The 27977-nt window shown below is 41.1% G+C and overlaps 1 protein-coding gene across 1 annotated transcript; it reads left to right on the top strand.

Annotated features, from left to right (window-relative positions):
• Positions 1 to 5155: 5155 nt before the first annotated feature.
• On the top strand, positions 5156 to 27977 carry ANXA5 (annexin A5). The gene is made up of 13 exons (XM_005433771.4): positions 5156 to 5262; positions 5338 to 5393; positions 12507 to 12591; positions 13655 to 13749; positions 14554 to 14667; positions 16963 to 17053; positions 18005 to 18084; positions 18537 to 18593; positions 21491 to 21584; positions 23337 to 23432; positions 23971 to 24029; positions 26190 to 26312; positions 27423 to 27977. The coding sequence occupies exons 2-13, from the start codon at positions 5385 to 5387 to the stop codon at positions 27483 to 27485; spliced, it is 966 nt and encodes a 321-aa protein (XP_005433828.1). The 5' UTR covers positions 5156 to 5262; positions 5338 to 5384; the 3' UTR covers positions 27486 to 27977.

The raw sequence follows: 27977 nt of genomic DNA on the forward strand, positions 1-27977 counted from the left end.
GAACTTGAAATTGCTCTTCCCCCACCCCCACCCCTTGCTTCTGAGTTGTGGTTCATCACGCAGTTTTGACTGTTTCACTTCGAAAGAGATATTAAAGTGTGGAAAAGCATTTAAGATTGAGCTTCAGTTATAATTTCATAAGGAAACTGTCTGCTCCATGAAATTTCCCAAGCCTGAAAATCTCCCTTGGTAAACCTATTGCACTTTAGTGGCTCTACAATAGCTTTTAAACTATTTTGCAATTGGATTTTTTTTAAAAAAGCAAATATTTTAACTTGGACGATACATGTCCTTGGCCTTTCTGTGTCATGTGAAAAAGGCTCTCATGTGATTACTGTGCTTCAGTTCTGTTAGAGAAATTGAAGAACTTTACACTTTTCAGCAGCCTTTGGATACATAGCAGAAGCAAACTTTCCTTTAACGCAGGCCCTGCTTTTTTTCCTTTTTCTGTGATGCATTTAAAGGTAACTATGTAGTGTCATATAATAGCTCAGAAATATTGGTAGCAAAATGATGTATGGTGCTTTTTGGGCAGGAGATGAGGATACCCACTGGAGGACCATCTTGATACAGCAAACCATCCATCTTTCTGTTTATATAAAATAAAAAAAAAGTTATTGGTCTTTCTGTGATCTAGCAGCCTGCTCTTGACAGCAACTGCAAGAGGGCATGCTTTTGAAATGCACTGCTTTTGTGCTAACTTGTCATCCTCTAAGACTTTTACATTGTTTCTGGAAAAACATGCGGATACATTTGAGTGCCACAACCAGAGTTTGAAAACGTTTTCTAGCCCCTTATTAGAAATTCCATGTCAAGTTAGCTATTTCACCTATCTGATGATTCCTGTACACAGCCTTTTTGTTCCCTTCTACAACTGTAATTACTCCGTTGTGTGACTATGCTGTGATGGCAGTTTTGGACTTTATGCTGTGGTCAGTGCTCAAGAAAAAATTTGCTTGCTTACTTATTTTAAATAAATATGCCTAGACCTACTTGCATATCTGAATTTCACACAGAAGTGAGAAGGTTTACTGGGATCACATTTATTCAGGTAGCGGGTGCATACTGGTTTTGTCCTATGTAATATGCAGTCCTGCCTACAGGCTCTCAAACCTAGGCCAAGAGGTGCACGTTATGCTGAGGTTTTGGATTTACTATTTTTTTAAGGAAAAGAGTGTACTGAGCAGTAACTTTAAAGAACAAAAGATGGCTTTTGGAGCACTTCTTTGGGAAGCAACAAAACCTGTCCTCTCCCAAATGTAGAGAAGTGTTTTGAGAAATGAAGATGGGTCCTCATGATAATCTTCCTTTCTTCTCTCTTGTCACCTCCTCTGCAGGAAGATGTTGTGAAGTCCCATAGAAAGCTAGTTCAGGCTAGCCATGTGTCTCCCAGTCCTCACCTCCTAGGGAGGAACAGAAACGCATAGTGAGCAAGCCCTGATGCAGATTAATCATCTCATCTTTTTGTCATGACTCAGTTTTGGATTAATGTGTCATTTTAAAAATCCATTTTCAAGAGCTTAGGTCAGAGAAGCGGCAAGCTGTGACATAGCAACACCAGCCAATGTATCTCCAGAACAAAAAACCTGACCCTGGAGTGTGTCCCTAATAGCTTTGCCTTCTGAGAAAATGCAAGGTGGCTAATGTAACCTGTACTTCTGAGGTGACTTTGGCTTTCTGGCTGCTGAATACCTTCTGGTTGCTTAATCAAGGCACATTCACCCTCAGTGTGATATTTCAGCATTTTGTTTCCCTTTGAAAGTGTGACATGGAGACCAACCCCAGAATTTCACTCTGTATGGACAAGACCTGTGCCTTTGAGCGAGTTGGGAACTGGCAGAGCCCTGCTTGCAAAGTTGCAGTGTGTGCCAGTGCTAAATACATCATCAAGGCACTGCCAATCTGTTTCTCATTGTCTTATATTGCTTTTTATTGTTCCAGGTGCTTGCAGCTCCTTGTTAAGGAAGGTTTGGAAGTGCACTGTGCCAGCAGCAGCACTGAGAAGCAGACTTACATCCTGGTATGATTCTGCTAGTGTTTGAAGAGGCAAAGAGCTGGGAGGGCCTTGGAAGGGGAAAAGATGGCTTTTGCCTAATGTGGCTTTTTTCCTTGTATGAAAATTTGGCTTCATTTACAAAAAAAAAAAAAAAAGAAAAAAAAAAGAGAGAGAGAAAAAGAATTATACTAAATCCAGAAGGCCTATTTTTGGCTTGTGGGTGAGCACTATTGAACACTAAAGCTGCTGTCAGGTTAATTACTTGCCTGTGGTGACCATGAAGGTCCTGCATCTGGTGCTTATGAGTTGCCATCTGTAACAGTTTTAGCCTAACTTGAACTGTTTCCACTGAAGGCAGTCTGTACAATTTGCATTGCCCTCCAGTTTATGCTCATGTCTTCATTCTAGATTTGCTGATATAGCTATTTCTGCCTCTTCCCTTTGCATTCAAATTGTTGCCAAGGCTGAATTCTATGATCAGGAGATATTTTTTTTTTAAAGCATCTGCTTTTGCCAAATGGACTGGCAAATCTTTCACGTGGTTTTACTCTAACGTTTCCCCCCACACCTCCTGGCCTCTTTATTTCATGAAGTTATGCAAATATTTTCTTGCTTAGCCACATAATCATGACAGTTTAGATTGATTAGATTTTACTCCTTACTTCATCTGTTGGCAAGAAGATCATTCTTGTCTCCGTTTAGCCTTTTCCTACCATTGCAGTTCATCTTGGATCATGTATTTCAGACCCCCAGCAGAGAAGGAAGATATTCTGTGTTCTCACACCCAAGGTTCTTTTCTTTGTCCTTCATTGATTAGAAATCCAGAGGTTACCTTGGATTGACTGAACATCACCTCTTATGTGGCTGAGGGTAACACTGTGCACATAAATCAGAATAATTAACTATTGTGTGTAAGCTAGTCAGAGGCAGAAGAGTGAAAATCCATTTCAAGTGCCTTGAAATGAAAAAGATAGAGTTCCTCTGTTGGAAATGAAAAGCAAAGTGTACACAGAGGCACTTACTGCAGAACAAAAGGCATGTGTAAATTTGATTCCAAATCCACAACCTCCAACACAAAGTCTAAAGGTAAAAATGGAATTAGTCACCTGCTTGATAATTTCCTTAAATGTGAGAGTTGCTATAAATTAGCAGGGACACTAAATAAGACATAGGAGACAAAAATGCTATAATACAGAAAAATCCATCCTCGTAAGTGAGCATGTTTGAGAAGAGGTGTGGAGTAAACAAGCCTTTCCCCCCCTGCCTCTTAACGTGCTGTTATACAGGTGACATGCTAGCACCATTTTCATGATGCTAGCGGAAATTGTATGTCACATTGCCTGGTTTAAACTAGACTCAACACTATAGGAAGGCAAGGATTCAAAGCACACATTGCAGGGCTGGCAGCTGCGCGGGTCTGCAGTGGAGAGGAGGGGAGGCTGGAGGACTGCTGCCTTTCTGAGGCAGTGCAGTTGCATTCCAGGTGGTTACAAGTGAACTTAAATACCTTGTTAGACAAATATACACCTTTTTCCAAATTATTCAAGAGTTTATTTGTGAAATTTAATAGTTACATTTTTATACCAATCTTTGTGTATGATTTTGCTGCAGTAGATTCTATTAACATATTTCAAAGTGAAGACGTCTACAGCTTTATTGGTTTCTAGACACCTATTAATTGTTCACATGATACTGATAGAGCCTTTTTTTAACTTTCACGTTACCCAATAACTTTTCCTTATCACAGATTTGAGTTGCTAAGGTTTGAATTCCATTTAGCTGTGCTTACACCCATGTCATTTGGTGCTTGACACGCAGTTACTGCTGTGTTTATGTGCCTCAGTCTGATGGACGGAATTTTGGAGTGTGTTACAGAGGGCAGATTTAAATCCCACTGCATTTCTTTGTGTGTGCATGTGTGCACTTTGTAGATAGTAAAGCTTGAAACATGATTGCAGCATGGCCTGTATCTGCTCTGGATATAATGTGTAAGGAGAAAAAGACTTACTTTTGCAGAAAGAGGCATATGTGTGTAAGTGAGGTTCTGCTTAAACCAAAAGCAACACATTTGAACATCAACCACTATTTTAAAAAACATTTCATAACCCAAAATGTTTTCTTAAATATTGTTATTCTAGGTGTAATCCATATGTGCATTTCCACCTGCGTATTATGAGCAGCTCGCTATTCCCTTTGTGCATTTTTCAGCATATGTGGCACGCCACTGCAATGGATTAGGTTCAAATTAGACTTTAATAAGTAAATCAGGCCTTTTTAGCAAGCCATTTGATCCTCGGTCCTGCAAAGGAAGCCAGCTGGGTGGATCTCATGTTTTTGCTGAACTTTATGTGCACTCCTGGGACAACAAGAAATGATGGACTAATATTTAAATTTACATCACGATCTGCATTTCTTTGGTTTTTTCCTGAGGTAAACACAACAGACTTGAAGACAGAAATGACCATTACATGTTAAAATGCTCACGTGGCGAGATTATGTTCATATCTTATTTTGGCAAAGACACTGAATTCCATTTGTGTTGCGGTCTCTTTTCCTGCTTCATCTAACACACAGCTGGGCTGCATTTGTATGGGTGAGGGAGCACGTCCTCAGCTGTAGATGACAAGGCCGTGCAGACTGTGTCCTCGCTGCTCTCCCAGACAGCGCACAGCCTCTCTGTACCTGGGGCAGTGGGATGCCCTGCTGTGAGGTGTTGGGATGCAGGGTGTCATCACCCCAAACGTTTACCGTATGGAAGGCCTAGAGCTACACCCCATACGTTCCATGCCAGCATGGAGCTTGTTTTGCAGAGCCAGCTTACTCTGAAGCTAACCTAGGCCTGCTTTAGAGGTCAGGGCAGACTTGACCTTCAGTAACAGGGGGACCCTCTTCAGGTTAACAGGAACGGATTTTTATACAGACTTCCTCAGGAGGGGGCTGGAGCACCTGGTGGAGGCCTTCTCTTTGCAAATGCAAGTTTCCTTTTGAAGGGGTTATTGCTAAGGAGCAGAGCCCTAACTGCACCCTTGCGCGGCACAGCGGCGCCGGGGGCGCAGCGGCCGCAGGACGGCTACCCCTGCTCGCCCGGGCCAGCCGGGCAGCGCCCCAGGCCGCGGGGGCCGCGCAGCACAGCGGGTCCGGGGCCCGCCCTCCCCAGCCCAGAGCGGGGTGGGGCTGGCCCGGCACGGCCCCTGGTGAGGCGAGCGGCGCAGCTCCCGCCCTGCTCAGTGCTGCGGGCAGCCCCGGGCGCGGCGGAGCGGCAGGCGGTAAGGCGCTGGCCCGCGGCGGGGAGTGAGGGGGGGGGGCCGGGCGGGCGCTCACTGGCGTATCTCTCATTGCAGGTTCGGATTCAGACTCGGACTCGGCCCCGGCCCGGCGGACCCCAGGGATGGCGAAGGTGAGCGCGGCCCGGCCCGGGACACCCTCGTCCCGTCTGTCCCCAGATTTGTTTTCGGTCTCCCTTAAAGCAGCCCGCTGGGCAGGGGCGGAGGGGACAGGGTAGCTCATCATGTGAGGCGCATGTCAGGCACAACTTTTTTTTTTTTTTTTTTCTCTCTTTCTGCTACTAGTTTCCACTAATTTGGCCAAGTTTTCGGTCTCTTGTGTTTATATTGTGCCTGGGTGGAGGCTCCTTCCACTGGAGGTGGAAGGAGTAAAAAAAAACCCCACTGCTGTGGCTCTGCCCCGTGGGCTGATCTGTGTCTAACTTGAATTTTTCTGGAAACCCTGCAGCTATTGTGCAGTACTTTGGTCTTTTTTTTTTTTTTTTTTTTTTTTTTTTTTGCTTTGCAGCCCTTGAGTCGCTGTGGTTTGAGCCTGGATGAAGGCTTGGAAAACGGGGTGGACTCTGGTGATTGTTTCTATAGTTGCATCAAATGCCTGTGCTCTGAAAAGTAAAATGAGAGTTTAATGGCATATTTATGGGTTTTGTACTGCTGTAGGAAGTGAAAGCCATCAAGTTGTATGAGTACCTTCACAAAAGTCGGGGTAATTGCACACTAATGTTGTAGTAGTCTCATTTTAACTTGATGAGTGGAATGGTTAGTGGTGTTTTAACACTCCTGTAAATATTTACTCATATTCTGTCTGGATTTAGTTTTAAAAGGAAGAAAGTGTACTGCATAAAAAAAAAAATATTATTCCACTAAATCCTTGAAGTTTTGGTGGTTTTTTTGTGGTGTGTGGGTTTTTTTTGTTTTTTTTTTGTTGTTTTGGGTTTTTTTGAGGGGCAAAGGGGATTTTTCTTTCTTTAAGTATCAGGCCTGGTTTGCAGGATGCATCTTAGGAAAACAGGGGTCCCTACCCATGCTAGTGCAGGGCATCTAACAAGACAGATCTACTTGGACAGCCTTTTATTACAGTATATATAGCATTGCTTATAGGCTTGTGGGTAACTTCTTAATAAAAGCATGGAAATTTGCAATTCTGTTTTCCTCAGAGACACAAACTTTAATTCTTGATCTTTGTAAAGGGAGTATTTCATTCTTCGCTAGTGCAAATGAGTTACTCTTGTCGTAATGTAGTAGAATTTTCTATTGCCTGAGGTTGGGCAGGGTTACTAACTGTAACTGTGGATGGTGGTAGGTGGCAGTCACTGGAACGAGGAGGTCTTGTACTAGGTAGGCCTTGTCCTCCACGTTCAGAGGGCTGCTTTCCACTTCGGTAGTGCTCTTTGCCTGTGCGATTATGCAGCCATGAAAGATTGGGAGTGTTAAAGCTTTGTAGGCTGTAGTTCACTTTATGAAAATCAAAAAGCACCATGAAGTAATGATAAGAAATGAAAATGTCTGTCAGTCACGAAATGTTGAGTGTCAATTGACAATAGCTAGTTATATGTACAGCCAAAGGTTCCAAGTTCACAAAGGCTGCATAGCACAGTCTACTGAAGTCTAAGTGTAGGTGCATAACTGAAGAATAAATCCTTTGAAGAAGGTAAGCTATCGTTGGAGTCTTGGTCATTGAAGTATTTGTTCTTGTTCAGTTATGGGAAGATTTTTTTTATTCCCCCCCCCCCCCCCCCCAAGACCTGAGGATTTTTGTGTGTTCCATGTCCAGGACAAAAAGGTTCATTCATTTTGTGGGAAAACTACTGCATGTTAAAATGCACGGTGCAGGCTGGTCTCTCCATGCCCGTGTTTATCTGCTTTCTTTGGAGAAGCGTTGCTGTCCTAACAAGCTGCCTTTTCTCAGACATCTGTATGTGTAGTGGTCTTTGTTACTGCGTAGATGCACATGGCATGATCTTTTCCTGCTCAGTGAACACCTAGGCTGCCTTGGAAATGCTACCCCGTGTTTGCTAATTTGGAAATCTGGAAAGAAACCAACGAGAATATTTGCTGCTTGCATGCTGTGGACTGATCTGGTTTGGTCTGCTACTCCCAAATTTTTCCCTGAATGTGAGGTTAGGAATATTTTGTGTATCCATTTGTAAACTGCCTGGAAAGGGTTGCTTGCTGCTGGTGAAGGTGTGGCTGCTTGTGTGCCATATCAGGAGTTCCTGTTCTGCCAATGTGCATGTGTGACTTGGAGCACAGAAATTGTTATCACCAGCTACAGTAGCGCTTCAGAGGGTTCTGTGTCGCATTCCAAAGTATGAACACTTTTCAGAATCGGGTCCTAAGCAGCTCTTGGGCTTTCTTGTGCTTAGTTGTGAGGACAGGTTCTTTGAGTGTTTTTGCAAATGTCCCTGCATTAGTTCCTACATTGCTGCTGTTTGCCCTTCTCTCTCTCTCCCCCCCCCCCCCCCCCAATCTTTGGTATTTCTGTGGTGTACTGACTCAGAGTTCAACACAGATGTTGTGTAATTCAGTTTTTTGTCAGGAGTTCAGATTTAGTGGGCCAGATGTGAATATAATCTGCTGACCAGGGTTTACCACTTCAATTGAAGTGGACATCTGAAGCATTACCAGACTTAGAGAGGCATCATTATAGTTGTGCATTTGTGTCAGCTCTGCGTCTATGTTCATCCATCCACAATGTAATTTGCATCCTACTGCCCTTGAAATATTGGTACGAATGTAATGAAATGTTTACATCTACCTTGCATGATGTTAGTTTTAAAGCACAGTTTAAACTGGGACCTCTGTGTAGTCTTCAATAGCCATTTGTAAAGGCTTTCAGTTTACCAGTGAACACTGTGTTGTGCTTTATCTGCAAGATGGCTGTTCTTCTGTAGGAAATCTTAAGGCTGTCTTTGATTTATTCCAGCATGTGACCTTCTGGGCTCTCTTCTGTCTTCTGAAAATAGCATACCTTCTCTGTTCCTCAACCCTGTGTGTTGGAAAACATTCTCCATTTCCATTCTTACCGCTCCACAGTTTTCCTGTGCCATCTTGTGAACAGACAGTTGCTTTAAATATAAATAAAAAATAAAATCACATACTACCTTCTCTACACTGGACACTGGGCTTTCCAGTGGCAAATTGATGAGATGCTACTGAAAGGGAGTAGCTCATCACCTGTGGGAAATCTGATGGGTGAGAACTTGCAGTGAGTGTGTATGGACCAGGGAAGCTGGGAAGTCTGAATCGGTTCAAGGTTCAAGTATGGTCTTTAGTTTGCTGATAATGCTTTGTATTAACAATGGCTAAACATGGGATCTTGTGGGTGGGAAATCTTTTGTGTTCTTTTCGGGAAGGGGGGGGGAACCTAAAAGGAACCTCGTTAAGTGGCTATTGTTGATCTTAGAGATAATGCTGTTGCCAGGATATGTGGCCACATGACTTCAAATTGTGAAGCCAAGTTGTCTCTTGGGAGAAGTTTATGTAGCTCTGAGGTGCTGGTTAGAAACGTCTTACCTGATGAGACTATCATATTCTCCTGAAAACATTTACTAGAGCAGAATAAACAAAAACAGACAATGTGTATTTCCTCATTTGGAGGGGTATAAATTCTAAAGCAAGATCATCTCTTGCTTTGAAGTCTTTTTTTTTCTTCTTATTTTCTTTTTTTTTTAATTTTCTTTCTTTTTTTTTTTTTTTTTTTTTCCCGCTGCCTTTCCTCTTCACGCTAATATTGTGTATCTGGGGGCTTCGTTAGTCTCATTGGTAGGTGTCTGGAGAAAATGGGAGCTGGTGTTTATTTCTAGTGTATGATCACAAATTGTGCTTGCAGTACACGATTGCTTAACAACAGGCAGTGTATTGGGGAATGGAGAAAGGAAAGAAGGTGGGTAGGTTTTGGATATTACAGTCTTGAGGTATTCTTTCTGTTGAGGTCTTGCATGTTGTGCTTCTCTTTGTATTTTACTGCCCAGTGTTGGGTGTTGCGATTTAGAAAGGGATCACTCCAGATTACAAAAGGATTTGTATCAAAGCCTATTCAAGTTCTTGCCATTGATGTGCTTTGGGTTCTACTGGGTGGGACGTTTACTAATCAAAACAAAAACCTATGAGGCTGTAGTGGTATTGTGTATCTGTTTGCATAAATGGCAAGGAACATTCTTAGAGATACTAAAAGTAAGATAATTTATTTACCTCTATAAAAAGTTACAAAGTTTGTAAATAAGCTTTAAATAGTTGTTTTTCAGTTCACCATTTCTCATATTAGGTCAGGGTGGCTTTAGTTGTGATGTTGTGATCCACCTGCAAGGACCAGTTCATTTTGATAAAGTTTAAACTACTTAATGTTGAAACTGTAGCTGAGTTGTCTGGTAAATGAGTGTCTGGCTTTTGTCAGAGACTGTGTGGATGTTTTATTTTGTTAGAAATGTCTGGTTTGTAGCTCCTGTTGCAGATTCTCCATGACAGGAAGTTGACCTCAGTGGTTGAAGCAGTGATGGTAGTTTAGAATAGATGCTTGCCCCCTCTTTGGCCAAAAAGTGCCATGTTTGGGAAGGAGGGAGGAGACAGCTCTTCCCTCTGGGGTCTAGTTTGTTGCCACTGCAGAGCTTTCTGCCATTGTCCATTGATTTTGTAAATGAGAAATTGAGACTGGAATAGTTAATAAGGGTCCTTCTGGACAGTGAGGTGTCTTAGATGGATTTGTGGTTGTTAAACATGGCGAGTCTGAGTATTTCCTGCCAGAGCCTGACTGCTGGGCCCTGCTGCAGCGCTCTCAAAAGCTAGGTGAGTAGGTTTCTGATGTGAAAGTTAGGAATGCCTTGACGCTTTCCCAGTAATGGACCGACTATTGTCAATGTCACATCTACCCATACGTGGCTTCTTCAGGCAGTTAGACTGTAGGTCGGACTTGGGCCCACAAAGCTGTATCCGAGCTTGTCTTATACAAAGCTTGTTCCTGCTGTGGTTGTGCTCTATTTGCACCAGTGTATAGTATCAAGGGCAGCAGATGTAGCTGGAGATTCTGCAGTTATAGCTGCAGGTAACGTGGATTTTTGTTATGCTGGATGGCAGAACCACAGCAATACTTCTGGTTTGCAGCTAGGTGCAGCTCAGGTACTGATTGAGGGTGATTGTGGCAGGTCAGTAGCCAAAATCCAGTAAATACTGTGCAATCAGAAGGGAATGCCTGGAATGCAAATGGTGCTCACATCAAGAAAACTCAGACTACAGCTGCACTGGAGGATTTTCAGGAACTGTATGTGGACCTTAGTATGTATGAAGGCTTTCCACACTGTGCTTTGGAAAAGAGAGTTATGGAAGGATTCTTCTTACTTAACAAAAATGAGAAGGATGATGCAGAGATAGATTTAATCTAGCATTTAGTCTTCACACATGTTGTCTAAAACAGCCAGAGAGGAATGTTGGCCCGTTTTCACAAGACTTAGGAATTGTGAAGGGGAATTCCACTTGCTTATAATAAGATAAGCAAAGGAATACTTTTAACTTAAAGATCAATCACTATTTCCTCTTGAGACCTGTTGACCATTGGTAATTTACAAAGGAGAATTGTGGTAGTTCTATAATATTAGTTATGTTAAGATGATATGATACAAAACAGCAGGAAACACACTTTTAAATTACCCCATGCTGATGGGCATGGTAATAAGGGAGGAGGAGTACAAAGGCTTTTCAGTCTTTAACTGAACTGTTTAACCAAGTTAAATCCAGTTTTTAAAACTGAGTCCCAAATCCTTGAGATTTTTTCATGATAGCCTTTAGAATTAGCTGGGAAAATGGCAATAAGTACATGTTGCTGTGCCTAAATTTGAAATACTGCCTGGAAACTTTCTTGTAATGAGAAAAGCAGAATGCTTCAGGGGAATTGCCATGTGTCTGAAGTACGCTGGATACTGGAAAGCATCTACCAGAAAGAAGTTTGTTGTTGCTATTAAACACCGTGATACTTTGTGTTCTGGTTTGCTGAAATACCGTGGAGGTAAGCCTAATCATTACTGTTTCTGTCATGGGGAGGGGTAGAGAGTCTCTGATGGCAGTAACATGCAGGTGGCCTGAGAGGCAGCAGTGCTTCGCGGCAGTTTCTGGTTAGTGCTCACCTGCTCTTTTCTCTCTTTTTGGATGAGTACGTTGACTTGAAACCAAAGCACTGTGTGGCTGAAATTGCTAACTTGAGGGAGAGGCTGTATCACAGAGGCCAGATGGCTGTGCTGTCTGTGAAGTAATCTGGTGCCAGTCTCAGTAGGTGTCCTCTCATGCTCTTTCTGGAGAGTGGAAAAATGCCCTGCCTGTACCAATTACTGCTTTTGTACCGCAATGCTTTTGAGAAACTTCCCTTCTTCAGCTGTTAGAAAAACCTCCCTATTCACAAAACCCAGCTGTTTCCCCTTTTGGCCATTGCTCAACTTTTATAGTTTCTAACTTAACTCCTGTGCTATCCAGTTACAGGTTCTTGAACAGTCATATTTAAATAAAGGCAAGATTTTTCCATAAGGGTGATGAATATCCTTTTGTGTTAGGCCCAAAGAAAAAGTCCCTGAAGAGCCATGTTCCGTGGAAACCTAGTGGAATTATTTTTGTGTTTGGATGGGCTGATATTTATCCTTATGTTTGAACTGTTTTTATTTTTAGCTGTGAACTACTGTGAGAAAGTAGCTGAATTACTCGAGTAAAAAGTTGCTTATGTCAAAAGAAACACGATGAAAAATTGAAAGCCATTGCAGAGTTCAGTAGGTCTCCTTTATAACGTGATGGAGAAAGTCAATGTGAATACAGGTTGAGAGCTCCAGCGGTTTTTTCTTGAGGAGAGGAAGTTGTCATTTCCAAAAGTCTTGGATCTTTGTGCAGCTTTTCTAGCATACGTGATTTGTGTAATTAGTTTTCCAAATTACTTTTACAAGTGGTAATTTCTTAGTCCTTTTCTAGCGTTCAGGCTCCAGTGTTGGAAATACCAATCCTGCAAACCACCATTATGTGAATATACCTGAACTTAGCTGGTGTACTGCTGAGTAAAACCATAGTAGTACCTTTTGAATGAGCTGTGTTTAAATACCCACAGACTGCTATTTAGTCAGGCAATGGCAAAAAAAATGTGATCATCTTTTGGATTGTGGATTCAAAATTAGTCTGAGCTCATGTATGGAGAACGGAAGATGCTATCTTCTATTTCATGGCTCCTTCCCTTTCCCCCCACCCCTTTTTCCCCCCTCTAGTACACGAGAGGCACCGTGACAGCCTTCTCTCCTTTTGATGCCAGAGCTGATGCAGAAGCTCTTCGTAAGGCCATGAAAGGAATGGGTAAGAGTAATATATTTTATGAAAAGGGAAGGGCTCTCACTCCTTTGAAAATATCCTTTCAGAGCTTTTTTTTTATATTAGCACATGAGGGTCGGGCATGTGTCTACATGCCATGGAATGACAACCCCAGGACTGCTCGGGTCTGGGCATGCCCTAGTTTTGACTGCGCTTCTCTCAAAGATGTTTAAGTTAGCATAAGGAAAAAAAGAACGTGGTTTGCCCATTCCCCATTAAGAATTGATACTCCACAGGGTTCTCTGCACAGAGTTTTATTGCACAGCAAGCTAGACTGGATTTACAGGCAACAGCTATGGAGAATTATGATGGTGTAGTAGAAGCTCTGTGCTTGGAAGATGTGCAACAGTCCCCTCAGTCTGGAAGTGCAGAAGCATGTGACAGTGTGAACAAAGAATACAAGCACACAGCATGAATGTAGACTTAACAAGTGGTCTGTAAACTCACACTGTAGCTTTCTGCCCCAAAACTTCCCTGTGAGAACAAATCCTAATGTGCTACTTGCTTTGAAGCTGCCTGCAGGGGGAAGCATGAATGTGATACACCTCGGCCTATTGGCAAATTCACTAGGGCTAGTAAGACGCTGTGCTGTGAGGGCTACCTTGCAGACTGTTGTATATAAAATGGGTAGTAGCTCAGCACTTCTGTGCTCTGGGGTGTTTTGCATTACTGGATTGAGTTTTGCTGCGAGTCAGTGGATTGTTTAGTCTAGAGCAAATGCCTTAGTGATCCCAAAGGCAAGACTCCTATGTAGAATACAGACTCCGACTAAATGTTCCAGCTGATGCTTGGGAAGCTGGGAGCAGTGCCTGGAACAGAGCACTGATGGAGAACAAACATGTATGTCCTCCAGTCATATTTTTGCAACAGCAGAACACCAAACCTGGTGGCTCAGCTTGGGGTATGGTGACATTTGTTATTTAAATGCTTCTGCTGTTTGTCAGTAGACTGTTATTTTCAAAGCATCTTTTGCTGCCTTTTGGGTTTGTGCCACTGCTATTTGGTTTTTTAGAGTGTGTTTGTAACTCTTTGTTCTTTTTAACTTCAGGGACTGATGAAGAAACTGTTCTGAAGATCCTTACCAGCAGAAACAATGCTCAGCGTCAAGAAATTGCATCTGCTTTTAAAACCTTATTTGGCAGGGTGAGAAGAAAAATACCTTTGGAAATGAGCTGAGTGTGGCTTGTAATGATTACTTAAAACTGCGAGGCATATGCATCATGTTCCCTGTAAACGGGTCCTTTGAAGAAAATCTCATTTTCCTTCTGTCTCCCCTTCTCCCCCATCCTGCCATATCCTTAATTGCTGACTAAGTTAGAATATTCCCTTTAGGTCAGCACAAGGAAGTTACTTCCTTTTCCCCTCTTTTGGTCCAGTATGTCTGAGGTGGGGTTTTGTGCAAAAGCTCCTATAGTTTCCTGTTAATATATTTCTAATACTGATCTCATTCTCAGTATGGGAGGAGTTATCAACTATTTTGATGCAAGGTCTGCAAAGTAAGGTGATAGCAGGAAAAGAATTTTCTAAAGCTAGAAAACGTGACAGAAATAAAGCAGCCTAATACAGCATGAGAGAACAAAACCAGATATATTGGTAGATAAAGCCATGAGTGAGTTCAAAGCAGAGGCAGCTTGTTTCTTTCCTCCAGCATTGTTGGATCCTTTAATGTTCTGGCTGGGTAACCTTTGTTTCAAATAACAAGTTCAGTGAACAACTAGGGTTTGAAGAATTTCTGTATTGGAAAAAAAAATCAGTATGTTTCTGGTTCTCCAAATGCCCATGTATCCTTGTGCCTGATTTGGCTACATTTGTTTCAGTTCAGGTACCTATTAAAAAAGAGCCCTTGCACCCCTTGCTGTCTTCAGAGTCTTCTAACTTGCAGATGCACATGCATCCGTTTAAAATGGGTAGTCTTTGTTGATTACAGCACTGTTTATTCTGCATTAGGATCTTGTAGATGACCTGAAATCAGAACTTACCGGCAAATTTGAAACATTGATGGTATCTTTGATGAGACCAACGTATATTTTTGATGCTCATGCACTGAAGCATGCCATCAAGGTAAGAGGAGTGAGGGAAGGAAATAAATACATTATATGAAATGTTTGTTGCTTTCTTGTTTTTTAGGAGTGATCTCCTGGCTGGTAAGAGGAATGCTAATAGAAGTAGCCTTTTTAAAAAAAATTAGGAATGTTATGCGAACACCAGCTATTATTGCTAATACCATGGTTTTGCCTGGTTTCTTATTCATCCTGATAACTCGTTACAGGTAGTTTAGAAATGTAGTCTGTATAATGTTTTATTTGAAATTATTTTTATTAGAAACTATGTAATCTTAAGAGAACAGTGTTACTGTAGATGCAGATTAAAATCTATATAGCATATGACTTACTCCTTCTGATTTAAATACGGGTAAATGTACATGTTGTTTTTACATTCGTTTTGCTGCTGCAGTCCAGCAGACACTAGATTTTTGTGCTGTGAGCAGCCTAGGTTTAATAGCTATATAGCTCTATGCCTAGGCTGCAAATTAGTTCAAAGCATTTCATTAAAGTTGTTGTATAATACAGTATCACAAGGGAAATTCTGCAATAATGCAGAAGGAAGAGTTGATAGCCCTGCAGTGTTACCTTTATAACATTTCTCTTTAGCTGAATGCATCCAGTGCCTTTCTGGGAAGGCCAGGTAAAAAATTTACAGTCTGTATGTGTAGATATTTTAGTGTGTTTTCTTCCATTAGTCCTTTTTTTTCCCCTGCCCCTCTGTCACACTTGTCTGATATCATCAGTGTGTGGAAATTCTGGACTTACATGTCCCTGGATTATTGACAGAACCTGTTGATTAAAGTAGAGGACATTGAACTTGACTAGTGTCAGGTAGTGCTTGGCTGGGCGACACTTACATGTAAACTGCCAAGGTCCTTGATGACCAACTGGTTAATATGTAGGTAACTGTGCAAGCTAGTGCTTGTGAACCCATGACCCAGCAAATAGTATCTCTGACAACAGAAACTTTAATCCTGGAAATTTTCTGTAATCTCTTTATATGCAGTGGAGGAAGGGGACATGGCACTTGACAAAGAAATTGATAAAGGCCTTGTTGACTAAAAGGAAAAAAATGTATTCCCAAACTCCTCTTGTTGACTCAGGAGTCAAAGACTGACAGGGAAATGACAGAACAGATGGGTGTAGGAGGGAAAATAGAGATAGTGAAACAAGAGTGGTTTTGTTCTTGTCACTTACAAAGAATGATGTTAAACACAAGCTCACAGGATTTCAGAGAATGTGTCTGCACAGGAAAAGTTGTCAATACTGGCTGCAGTTCAGTTAAGGTGTGTATCACCAGTTAAGAAGATGCGATAACAGAGTCTTCTGTTCAAGATAACAACTCAGCTAAGAGCATTAAGTCTGTGCTGAAGATTGTCCTATAAATTTTCACTGCTGCTGCTCTAGATTAGAACTAATATAACTGAGCCTGCCTCACTTATGCAGTAAACATGTTCTTGAAACAACCTGTATTTTAAAAACAATTACATGTAACCTGGCAGACTCGTATTTTGAATATCCTTGTATGCAACTGGATATCTTTGTATGCAGGTGGTATTGGGATTTTCCTTGCAGGAAGGGTTGTAAGTAACATGCTGAAGCAAAAAATGTGCAGTATTACAGTGTTCCTTTTGTGAAATGACTTCTTGGGAAGTGTAAAGAGCAATGGCTTATTTTTACAGGCAAAGTAGACTCAGACTTGTGGCAACAAGATACTGACTTGGCTTTTGTAAATTTTATCCTTGTAAAAGCAAAGAGTGCCTGTTGTGCCTGCTGTAATTGGAGTGTAGCATCTTAAATTATCCGGGTTAGCAATTCTGTTGTAAAATGCGTTTGTTTGCAGTGGAAGAAAGGGTGGGTTTAACACAGCACAGTTCATAGAAGGGTAAAGATCATTGGTGGGTGGCTCTGTGTTTATTTGTGCACTAGTTGATGAAAGACAGTATATGAACTAGAGCTAAAATGGAAACTGTTACTCTAGTCATTCACTTACCCTGATGTCGATGACTGTAAGAGTGAAGAACTGAGGCATATCTGGGTGTGCTTGAACATGGAAAGGCTCATCTGATCCAGCAGCAGTGAGCCTTCATTAAATGTTGTGTTAGTTTTGAAAGCAATTAACTTAGAGTTGGAAGACATGCTTTCAAATGCGCACCCTACCCACCCACCCCTCAACATACCAGAAAGAAGAAGAAAATTTCTCTTTATTTGGTCCAAGTGATAAGCTGATGCTTGTTTTTGATTGTCAAAGGGAACTCTTTTGTTTTCTTTTTGTTAGTCCATCAACTGATTTATACTTGCACCCCTGCAGGGAGCAGGAACCAATGAGAAAGTGTTGACTGAAATTCTTGCCTCCAGAACACCTGCGGAAGTGCAGAGTATTAAACAGGTTTATCTGCAAGGTAAAGTTCAGTATAAAATAAAATTCTAGGGTCTACATCCAGTTCTCTTACATGATTATAGCTCATTGTTCAGATAAGGTCTATGTGAACTGATGGGTGTGTCCATAAGTGCGATTTTGTTCTGCTGTGTTGCAAAACTTCATAGTGAAAGAAAAACTACAGTTTGGATTATCAACTAAGATATTTTTTGTTTCGGGGCTATGACTGCAGGTTAAGGTGTTTTGTGTTTTATAGTTAGAATTCTTTCAAATGCATTTCTTCCCTTCACCGGTCATTTTCATCCCTTTAACTGAAAGGGGTTTTTTAGTAATGGAAAACTAGAAAACTGGTATCACAGAAAATGAGAAGTAATTTTTTGCCTTTTGTTTAGCATTCTGTTCAGATGCATTTGTGCTAAAGCAGGTGCAGCTTTTTGGCTGTCCATAGGGAGTATGTGCTTTTGCTCTGCGATTGTGGGGTTGTTTTTTTTAAGGCAGTGTTTAATTCAACACATTTCCTTTACCTCTGAGCAGATTCCTGCCATACCAGAAATTCTCAAGTCTCAATAAAGTTTGAGACAAAACTTGAGTCTCCAAGGGCAAAATTTATTAGTCCTAGAGTTTTCTGGGCTTGCAATTGTTGTACAGTTGTGAGACTGTTATATTTTAGCATAACTCCTGATCTGTATGCTCTTTAGTTCTTTGAAGAGCTGAATCTATGCATATCACTTTGTATTTTAAAAAAATTTTGAGTGATCTGCTCCTGATACTAGGTGTGAGATGCTACCTTTTCACCTCTCTTACAATAATTTTAGGTTGTAAGTGAAAGCACAGTATGTCCTAGTTGTTAAAGCTGTGTCTGATAAATGATTCTACAAGCCGTGAGTCAAATTAACTTTTGGCTTTTCATTGCTTTCTCCTCAAAATAGTGAGGAAGTCTGTAAGGTGGTGAATGGGTATTGCTCTTTTGCAGAATATGAGGCCAACTTGGAGGATAAGATCACAGGAGAAACATCAGGCTATTTTCAGAGACTGCTGGTGGTCCTGTTGCAGGTCAGTGTCTCTGTGTGCAGGCATGTGTGTATGATTTTTCACATCTGTTTTCCTGTCTGATGTACACTTGTCGCTTTCTGCTTTCTGAGCTAGGATTCTAGATAGACCTGGTGATAGACAGGATTGATGCTGAAATGGAATCACTTCCCCTGACTTGCAGGATCAGTCTTGAGCTGCTAATGGGTCATTTCCACAGCACTGAATTGAAGAACAACTGTGATGCTCAGGGGTATAGCAGAATGCCTGCTGTGTGGGGTTTTGAAGGCAATAGGAAAGAACATGTATTTAATAAAGACATGTGCAAGCAGAAGGGAAAAATAAGGTTATTTTGGAGAAGATGCATTAGGGCTTGACTTCTTGCAGTAACTCTATAGGCTCAATATAACAGGTAAGTTGTTTTTTGATTCAACTTTTGATTCTTCAGTTTAACAACTTTTAAAAATTCTCTTTAGGCAAACAGAGATCCTGATGGCAGAGTTGATGAGGGTCTTGTTGAGCAGGATGCACAGGTGGGTGAATGATTTGAGTTTTGGGGTGTTTCCACAAGTTATCTTGCAAAGAGAGTATACAGCTAGAATTCAAATGTGTGAGAGAAATTTTTAAGGTTCTCTGTGTTTCTTCTTTTATACATTCTGGAAAAAAGAAGTGTCAGAACATGAAACGTTAGGATCAAGATTTTGGGCACTTTCAGGTTTCAGTGTAAAGCATGTCTGTCTTTGTTTATTACTTAGCAAGGTGCCTGAATGGAACAGCGATTAGATCACTGAAGGAGAGAGTGATGATTGCTGAGGCTTTGTGGTGTGCTGAGACACCCGCTTCTGGAAAACTCAGTGGTGTTAATGGTTTGTTCCTTAATATCTGACTTGAACTTCTCTCTGAATTCAGTCCTTACATATCATGGGTCATATATGTATCATAGTGAAATGTTAATGGTATTCAGTGAGAGATGCTTCCATAGAGGGTGAAATACTAAAAAGAGAAAATATATGAAATGTTCTGGTTTCCTGTAACCAGATGACAGTGTAAGAATTGCCTCTAAATAATTTCTGGGACCTCACATATTGCCCTTTGTAAGTATTGGTGGTGACGTTGTCACTGATAACTAAACTTTTGCTCTAGACAGGAAGGGGAATACCAGCAGTTAATTGGTATCCTTGATGCAGTCTCTTGCTGGATACTATTGTCTTTCTTAGTTGTAGAGATGGTCAATATTTTAGCGAATTGATTACATAACATGTTTAATGCATGTTTCTTCTTGGTTATTTCAGATAACTCTGGGCTAGGCAGTTTCCTCTGATAAATTGTCAATTGAGATGAAAGAAAATACATGGATTGTTCAAGGTGACAAGGAGGAAAAGCAGAATGCCAGATCAATAAAACATTCTCCTTATAGCAGACTGGCAAAATGAATTTTCCTGGCACAGGCCTATCCTTTGTTCTGTAAATTCAGAAAGCATTGTTCTCCTGCTATTAAAATGAACCCTGTGGAAATTGGAGCTTGAAAATGAGGGGAATGTTTCAATCATGAACTAGATTGTTCCATAAAATTGTGGCAGTCTTGCTTTTAGTTGGGCTTATGTAATTAAGGACACCCATGAACCACAGGCCTTGGTAGGTAGATTTCTTTTGGCCTCTTTAATTGAGTTTAAATGAGCATCTAAATTTAGGAGGCACCATACCTAAATGCTGAAAAAGTCCTGGTTTTCTGAGTGGTTTCTGTGGTTTATGTACATTGGGGTTTTCTGTCACATTTCTCTTTATTGATACCTTTACGTTCAACAGCTAACATAGCTGGAACAGATTCAGAGAATTTTGTAATTACTGTTGCCAGGTACAGATGGTCAGAATTGAGGTATGTGACTGTGCAAATGTGAGACAGATTTGGAAGCCAAAAACATTCTCGACTAATGTGATATTCTGGGAAGCATTTGATACATTAGAAGGCAACCTTTTTGCTCAGTGGTGATTTTTAATTTTTTTTGTCTGTTGATTACTAAACACTAATTCAAAGCACTTGGAGAATGGGCATTCCATACTACAAGACAGTATGAGTATTCAGGGAACTTGCAAGACTTTTCTGAGAATGCCTGAAAGAGACCTTTTGAAGAGATTTTTTGAATATCACTTTTTAACATTATGCAATTGATGTACATTTTTGGGTATTGCACAGCAGCAAGGCAGGTAAAAATTTAGAGCTCACATAAAATACCGTTTGCAACATCTCTAAAGAAATGCATTTCTGGTGTTACTAAGTGATGTGCTGAGACTTCACATTCGCTACTGAGTGGAGAGTGCTGGTATTCATTTGAAGAACAGCATGTATTATTTGAACTAAAGATCCATGCAATGCCTTAATAGCTCTTTTTTCTTTACTCCACCCTTTGTACTCTGTACCATTAATATTAAGAAGAGCATGCAGCAGTCACAAATGTGTTTTGAATAGGGTTATGGGACTAACATAAACAGAAATTTATAACATCCCATTCGGGTTTTGCAGTATGGACAGATAGATGGCTAACAGTGTTGCTATGCAGCAGATTTGTTTGTGGGGATTTTTTAAATGAATACTTGATTGCCTGAATATAAGCGGTAACCGGTTTGCTTATCCTCTGCTCACTGAGGAGGGAGAAAAAGTACTATATACTACGATATGTACAAACCTTTCTCCTGGTGTTCAGCATGTGATTTGTAGAAAACTTTCCGAGTGTCAGGAAAAAACTAATTCTATTTCCTGAATTATTTTTTTCTTTCTCTTTCGCCCCCTCCTGTTGCTTATTCCAACTTCTAGAACTGCTTTACTTTCCTAAACGCTACTAATGGGCCAGTCATTGTCTCCATTGAAGAAAGACTTGCCTGAAGAGCAATTAATGTACTTTAAATGATTAAGATCTGGTTTTCATATAACTAAGAATTTAGCAGCCCACGAATCAGAGCTTCTAAACAGAACTTCCCTTCCTTTCTGGAAAACTTCCTCCTGAGTGAAGTTAGCATGGTTCTCCCATTGGTATGAGTCGCCATTTAATAAAGTTTTGCTGGTCTGATTTGAAAAAGGGGAAGGGCAGGGGGAAAGAAAGTAGAAGAAGCAGTGTTTGGACTAGATTTGATCCCTTGTATTACCATATTTCAGAAAACTTCAGGCTTTTGGAAGGAACTATGCACCTAGTCAATTTGAGGGCCTTAAACAGTATTACTCTTGTAAATGCTTTCGCAGTCGTTTTCAGAATTTAACCTTTTATTTCTATGTAAGATCAGTTCAGTACTTGCCAATTTTATTTTGTTTTTTTCTGTCCAGCTATAGCTTGTTAGTAAGTTTCATGCTCCTTAGAGTGAGACAAATAGAGCTTTTCAACAGGGTGTGTGGACACATAACAAATGCTGCTGTTTTGACCTCTTGAATTTAAAACAGGTTTTGTTTAGAGCTGGGGAGCTGAAATGGGGAACAGATGAAGAAAAGTTCATCACCATCTTGGGAACCCGAAGTGTTTCCCATTTAAGGAAGGGTAGGTAGTGTATGGCTCCTGTGTGCTTGAAAACTTTTGCCTGAAGTCTCAATATTATCCAGCTGGTGGTAGAAATGGTATAAAAGTTGTTTCTGGTACTGCACTTGTCAAGCCCAGAAATCATTAATCTTCCCTCTGTCTAATAATACATTTAATTTTGTTTCCTGTAATTCAGTTCCCCCCTAGCAGTGGTGATCTCCTGCAATAGATCTGTGGGACAGCTGCCGTGTTTCTTTCTAGATGCTTATTTTTGTTATTTTTTCTCCCTTTTGATAAGAGGTTATGGCAATAGAAGTGATGCTGAGTGTCTGTCACGAGTCATCATAATCTGATGGAGATCCAGCCCTGAAAAGATCTACCCTTTTATAGGTGCATACTTTACTAGCTGTTAATAAAGAGGCATTAATTTTTCCCCTGCATCTTAACTGTTCATAAGTGTATTTTACCAAGCTGTTTAGGCCGTTGGGAGTAATGATCAGTAAGTTTTGCTTTGGTACTCTGATCTTTTTGTTTTCCTTTTGAATATTTGGATTCATTTGGATTTTCAAAGGATTTTACTGTTTAGTTTTTTGCCTTTATTTACGTTACAGTAATCCTAAAGTTTGGTTTGATACATTGAACATTTACTTAGCATGGCAGAAGTGTAAGATTTCATAGAAAACTGGGGTCTTATGGATGTTCATGAAGACAGACCTGAACAGATTGCCAGTAGGCCAGTTTGTGTGAAGTGAGTTTGACATAGTAACCCAGTGTAGACAAGACCTTAAATTCAGGATAAATGATAGCTTCACCATGGGAAAAATGCTTGTTACTTCCTACAACTTCTCTTCTTTCCCTTTTCCTCTTATCCCTGCACACTTTCATTGGATGTGTCACAGAGTGGTTGAGGTTGGAAGGGGCCTCTGGAGGTCATCTTGTCCAACCCTGTTTGAGCAGGGCTACCTAGAGCAGGCTGCCCACGACCATGTCCAGATGGCTTTTGTGCATCTCCAAGGACTACAACTTCCCTGGGCAACCTGTGCCAGTACTGTGTCACCCATACAGGAAAAAAGTGCTTTTCCTGTTCAGACAGAGCCCCCTGTGGCCATTGCCACTTGCCCTGACACTAGGCACCACTGAAAAGAGCCTGGGTCCATCTTTTCTACACCCTCCCTTCACATATTTGTATGTATTGATGAGACGCCTTCTTGAGCCCCTTGAGCTCTCTCAGCCTTTCCTTATAGGAGAGGTCCTTCAGTCCCTTAGTCATCTTAGTGGCCCTTCACTGGACTCACTTCAGTTGCTCCACATTACTCTTGTACTGGGGAGCTCAGAAGTGGACCCCGCACTCCAGGTGTGGCCTCACCAGTGCTGAGTAGATAGATAAGGATCACCTCCCTCCACCTGCTGGCAACACTCATCCTCACGTAGCCCAGGGTACCATTGCCCTTCTTCGCAAGGGTGCACTGCTGCCCCATGCGCAACCTGGGCCCACCAGGACTCCCAGCTCCTTTTCTGCACAGCTCCTTTCCAGCTGGTTGACCCCCAGCATGTGCTGGAGCACAGGGTTTTTCCTCCCCAGGTGCAGAAATGTGTTGTATAGTAGCAGTCTGGTAGGAAATAGGTATTTAGAACAGGCCAGAGGGAAGAATGAGTGGATGATAGCATTTTAATTGTGGATAATGAGTGACAGGTGGCATTAACCTGTACTGAGGAGGATACTGGGAGAAGTGCTGGCTATACAGGTGACTAAACCCACTTTCTGTTTTGCAGTGTTTGACAAATACATGACTATTTCCGGCTTTCAAATTGAAGAGACCATTGATCGTGAAACCTCTGGTGATTTGGAGAAGCTGCTTTTGGCAGTTGGTAATTAAGTCTTAATAGATATAGAAATGGCCGCCTTCATTTACTCCCAGGCCTCCTTAAATTGCAGTTGTTACAGGAAGTGGCATGAAAACTTTTTAAAGTTAATCACCTGGGATCTCTTTTTGTTATTTAGAGAAAAGCCTTTATTCTTCCTTTAATGGAATGGGAGGGCAGGGGGGAAGTGGGCCAGGAGGTAGTGGTGAACTGTATTCTGTTCAGTCATGTGCACCTCTGTCAGAAAGTGAGACAAAACTCTGCCTTTGTATTCCCAGTGTCTCATTTAGGACAGTGTCGTCGGAGATGTGTAACTGGGAATTAGAATTTGACTAGCAAAGTGTCTTTCCTATTGGAAATAGATGGTGCATTCTTACTTCTAGAACCCAAAGAGTTTTAGCAGAGGAACAGACTAGCTTACAGCTGTATGCTTGATTGTCCACACTGGAGAGAATGATCCAGTAATACACATCTTGTCTTGACAGTGAAAGATTGTCCTGTATTGAATAACGATCAGTTCTTTAATCCTTTGCCTTTTTTTCAGTGAAATGCATCCGAAGCGTGCCTGCCTATTTTGCTGAGACTCTGTATTATTCCATGAAGGTATGCACATGTTTTCCATACGTCACTTTCCATCTCCTCCAGTTCCAATTCCTCTCCCTTTCGCTTGTTCTTCATTTCATCTTCCACTGTACCTGCCAATAGTATACTGTATCACTAAGCATCTGTGAAAGGTTTGGGGAATGCAGGTCTGTGAGAGGATACAAATGATTCATAACCTTTTCTTTGAGTTCATCCTAAGTTTGTCAGACTGTAAATCTTCTACAGGAAACATCAGTCTCATCAACTGTTTTTGGACTTGAGCTTGTTACATTGGAAAATGTCTGGCTAGTTCCACTGGGCACTTCAAACTAGATAAAGGCTACGGTGTCTTTAGGGGGTGGATGTACTGAGGAAGTAATGATGCCCAGAACCTGAACTGTAGATTGTGCAAATTTAGTGCTCTTTGTTTTGGAGATGAGTATTTACACACTGAACATGTGGTTAGCTTTGAAACATGTTTGATGACCATCCATCCCATTTTGTGAAGGAAAAGAAACTCAGAAACCGGGCAGAGGTTTAAACAGCTACCAAAGATTCTGCAGGGGAAACCCATCAGCAGCACAGCTGTTTCTGTTGGTTTTGCCTTCTCTTGGATGGGAAGAGACAAGCGGGGAAAACTGTACTTTTAACTCACAGGGGCTAATATTAATTAAGCCTGAGGTAGGTAGTCCATTGTTTTTGAGCAAGTTATCAGCTTCCCTGAAGAATTCTTCCCTTCCCCTTGCTGAAGAGCACTGAAGTATGTTTGTCACGAGATGGCTGTGTTGATGCGGTGTCACCATGAGAATTAGTGAAAAGAGATTAAGATAGCTTAATTTTTAAAAGCTGCTTTACTGCTTTTATAGTAGATACCAATGCAAAATAGGGTTCAGGTGGTAAATACAAAATATTATACCAGTATGCTGAGCTGTACAAAGAGGATTACTTTCTTTTTATTTATCTACTTATTAATTTTTATTTTTTTAAAAGTGCAGTAGAAAATCTTTTCCTGTAGGTTTTAGATTCTTGTACACTTCTATTATGAGGGGCCTGATTAACGTCTGCTGGTGAGATCCCCCAGTTGGTTTTTTTTTTTCAATATAAAGAAAAATAATTAAGCACATCAGATAAGAAAGGTCTTCAGCACCTATTACTTTGGCAGAAGAGTTTGTACTTCTTAATTTATCAGTTTGGCATGGCAGATTTCTACAATTAGCAGAGTTTGCTTTTGTAATTAGGTGGGGCAGAGCCTTGCTTTTACTGGATTCTAATGTCAAATCCTACTCAGAAACCACTGGACTCACGGCATAACTTTTGAGCAGCTTTAGGGCATTGTTAGATGTAATCCAAGAATATTTCGCCCAGTCGAAGGATTGAGTGACCCTGGACGTTAGGCTGAAGATGATCGTGGGGGCTCTGCCAAGTCCTTCCTTGAGGTGCATTAGCAGGTCAGCCTATGAAAATTTGTATTGCTTCAGCTTGTGTGGAGTCTGACTTGTCTGAGCTGGAGGGGTCAGGGTGTTAGTCTGGCATGACCTGCCAGCACAGGAACTTAAAATATTTAAAGCAATAAAGCTGAATGAAAGAGTGGAGCATGTTTGTGTGGTTGGAAAAGGTTTATGGAGTTTGCCTTCGTAATGAACAGCTGGATGATTTGTGAAATGAGTTGTTCTGCCTGTGTCTTGCTGTACAATGTTACATGCTTTGTATTAGTCATTGTTAGGATTTATATACCTGATTCCAGAATGGACTGTGATTCTGCAGCCTCAGACTCTGTTGAAAGGGTGATTTGCATGTGACTCTGATTGTGGCGGCCAGCTATATATACTACTGTGTAATCTTGGAACTGGATTATTTTAAATTTATATGGGCATTCACAGTTGAAGCCTGTGAAATGAAACATGAAATAAGAGGCTTAACCATACGGCACTTTATAGAAGTCCAAGAATTAGAGCACCTTGCACGGTTGGTCCTCTGCTCTCCACATTGCAGCGTGAGTGTCTTGTGATACTGTCCCAGCTATCCTCTGCTTTGGAGTAGAAATGTAATGCAGGAGTGTTTGGAGACACCAGTTGTTGCAGTTGGAGCTTTTATGTTGCACCCTGGTGGTTTGCTGTTCTGTTACAGCATCTGTCCAGAACAAGCTCACATTTTAATATTATTTAAAATTTTCTCTTTTAGGGGGCTGGCACTGATGACGATACCCTGATCAGAGTCATGGTTTCAAGAAGTGAAATTGATCTGTGGGATATTAGACAAGAATTCAGAAAGAATTTTGCAAAATCATTGTATCAAATGATTCAGGTAAAATTACTTTTCTATTGTCAGGGAAAACAGGAGATTTAGATGTCATTATTTTTATAGGAGGGGTGGGTGTGAGTAGAACTGGACAACACAGTGCACTCTGAGAGCAGTGGTGGTTGGTCTGCAGTTTTGTGAAGTACACAGTGTGTCACTTAAGTGGGGGGCACTTCCTGTGAAAAGCTAAATGTTTCTTTCCAGTGTTTATGTGGAGAGCAGATGTGGTTTTCTGAAATTGCAATTACTCATACACCATTTTTAGCTTCGTTTCCTTTTTCTTGTCTGGGTTCCTTCTGGTTTTCAGTGCTTCAGGGAGGGTGCTGGCTCCGGAGAAATGATATTGGGGTTGGGAGTTTGTATTATTGTGAGACTGAAGTTTAAATCTTGGATTGCGGAGTGGAACCTTTTGCACCATTTCAGAGTGTAAAGCATTTCACTGTGGAATTAGTCTGAATCATAATCTCCTTTGAGTGGATGGAAAGAAGCAGGAAGGGAAAGAAGCAGCAAGAAATCCAGAGCCAGCTGTTGCTGCAAGGTTGAAGCCAAAATGCTTTTTTTTCTATGAATTTTTTTTGGGTATTTTGTTTTATTTTCAAGCACTGGTTTTTATGATTTTCTGTTACCGTTCTTGACATTATGCTCTCTTAATTAGGCTGGGTGGAGTTGCTTTTGACACTGTCAGTCGGGCCCATACAGCTGTCCTGTGGAATTCATAGCAAGAGCTTCCAATTTTTTTCAGGGAGCAGGGCTGGGACCTTTCTAAGTGATGTTGGGTGCACTTTGCACATTTAAAGGTTGTTGATGCTGCTTTGGGCTTCTCCTTTGGACTTTCTGACTTGCAGGAGAATGCATTCTAATATGTAATGAGTAGCTCAGTTCTAGTAAAGCTTTCAGAGCTTTTTTTTTTTTTTTGTGTTTCTGAAAGTCTGTGTAAATTTAGCTCTAACATAAGAGACAGAGCATTTCCTTGCGTCATTCCTGAGTGGAGAGTCATCCAAGTAGATTTCCTGTGGGTGGGACAAATGCATAATCTGTTGGAGTTGTCCTTGTCTGTTGCTTTTCTTCACATTTCTGTGGCTGTGACTCATGGTGACTGGTTTGTTATATTAACAGAAAGATACGTCTGGGGACTACAGGAAAGCACTCCTGCTCCTCTGTGGTGGAAATGATGAGTAATGGTGACAGTGACACGAAAGATTCCTTGTACTCCAGCTTTGCAGCCCTTTAGTTAGCATGGCTAGCTAAGTTTTTATATCCTAATGCTTTCTGGCTCTTCGAATTTATACCAGTATTGCACTTACTAAAAATGAGCATATTGTTATCCAAGTGATAGCTGATCCCTCCTCCTTCTGATGCCCCAACCTCCAGGAATTTCAAGTGCCTTCTGTGATATGCAAGAGTCATCTTCATGGAAGATGGGTATGAGCACAGAACCCAGTTCTTTGCAAGTGTTTTGCTGAAATAGGAAAAAAAAAATCATGTACTTTACTAATAATTTGAAGATTATCTTGTTGCTTTTATTCCTTACATTTCCACTGAATGTTAAGCTAGCTCTAACATTGCAAATGACAGAAAGATACCCTTTGTATGTAATATTTGAATGAATTTGCTGAATCTAATACAAGCAATCATTGGAAATCTGAAGGACCAATAAATTTTTTCTCTTCA

The sequence above is a fragment of the Falco cherrug genome, chromosome 1 (assembly GCF_023634085.1).
Source record: "Falco cherrug isolate bFalChe1 chromosome 1, bFalChe1.pri, whole genome shotgun sequence".
In the NCBI taxonomy this organism is placed as follows: Eukaryota; Metazoa; Chordata; class Aves; order Falconiformes; family Falconidae; genus Falco; species Falco cherrug.

What these genes read in the sequence shown, in the direction of transcription:
- ANXA5 (XM_005433771.4), top strand. An exon ending in CACTGAAGCATGCCATCAAG is followed by an intron (nt 14,668 to 16,962) that starts GTAAGAGGAGTG and finishes GCACCCCTGCAG; the next exon opens with GGAGCAGGAACCAATGAGAA. An exon ending in GAAGCTGCTTTTGGCAGTTG is followed by an intron (nt 23,433 to 23,970) that starts GTAATTAAGTCT and finishes CCTTTTTTTCAG; the next exon opens with TGAAATGCATCCGAAGCGTG.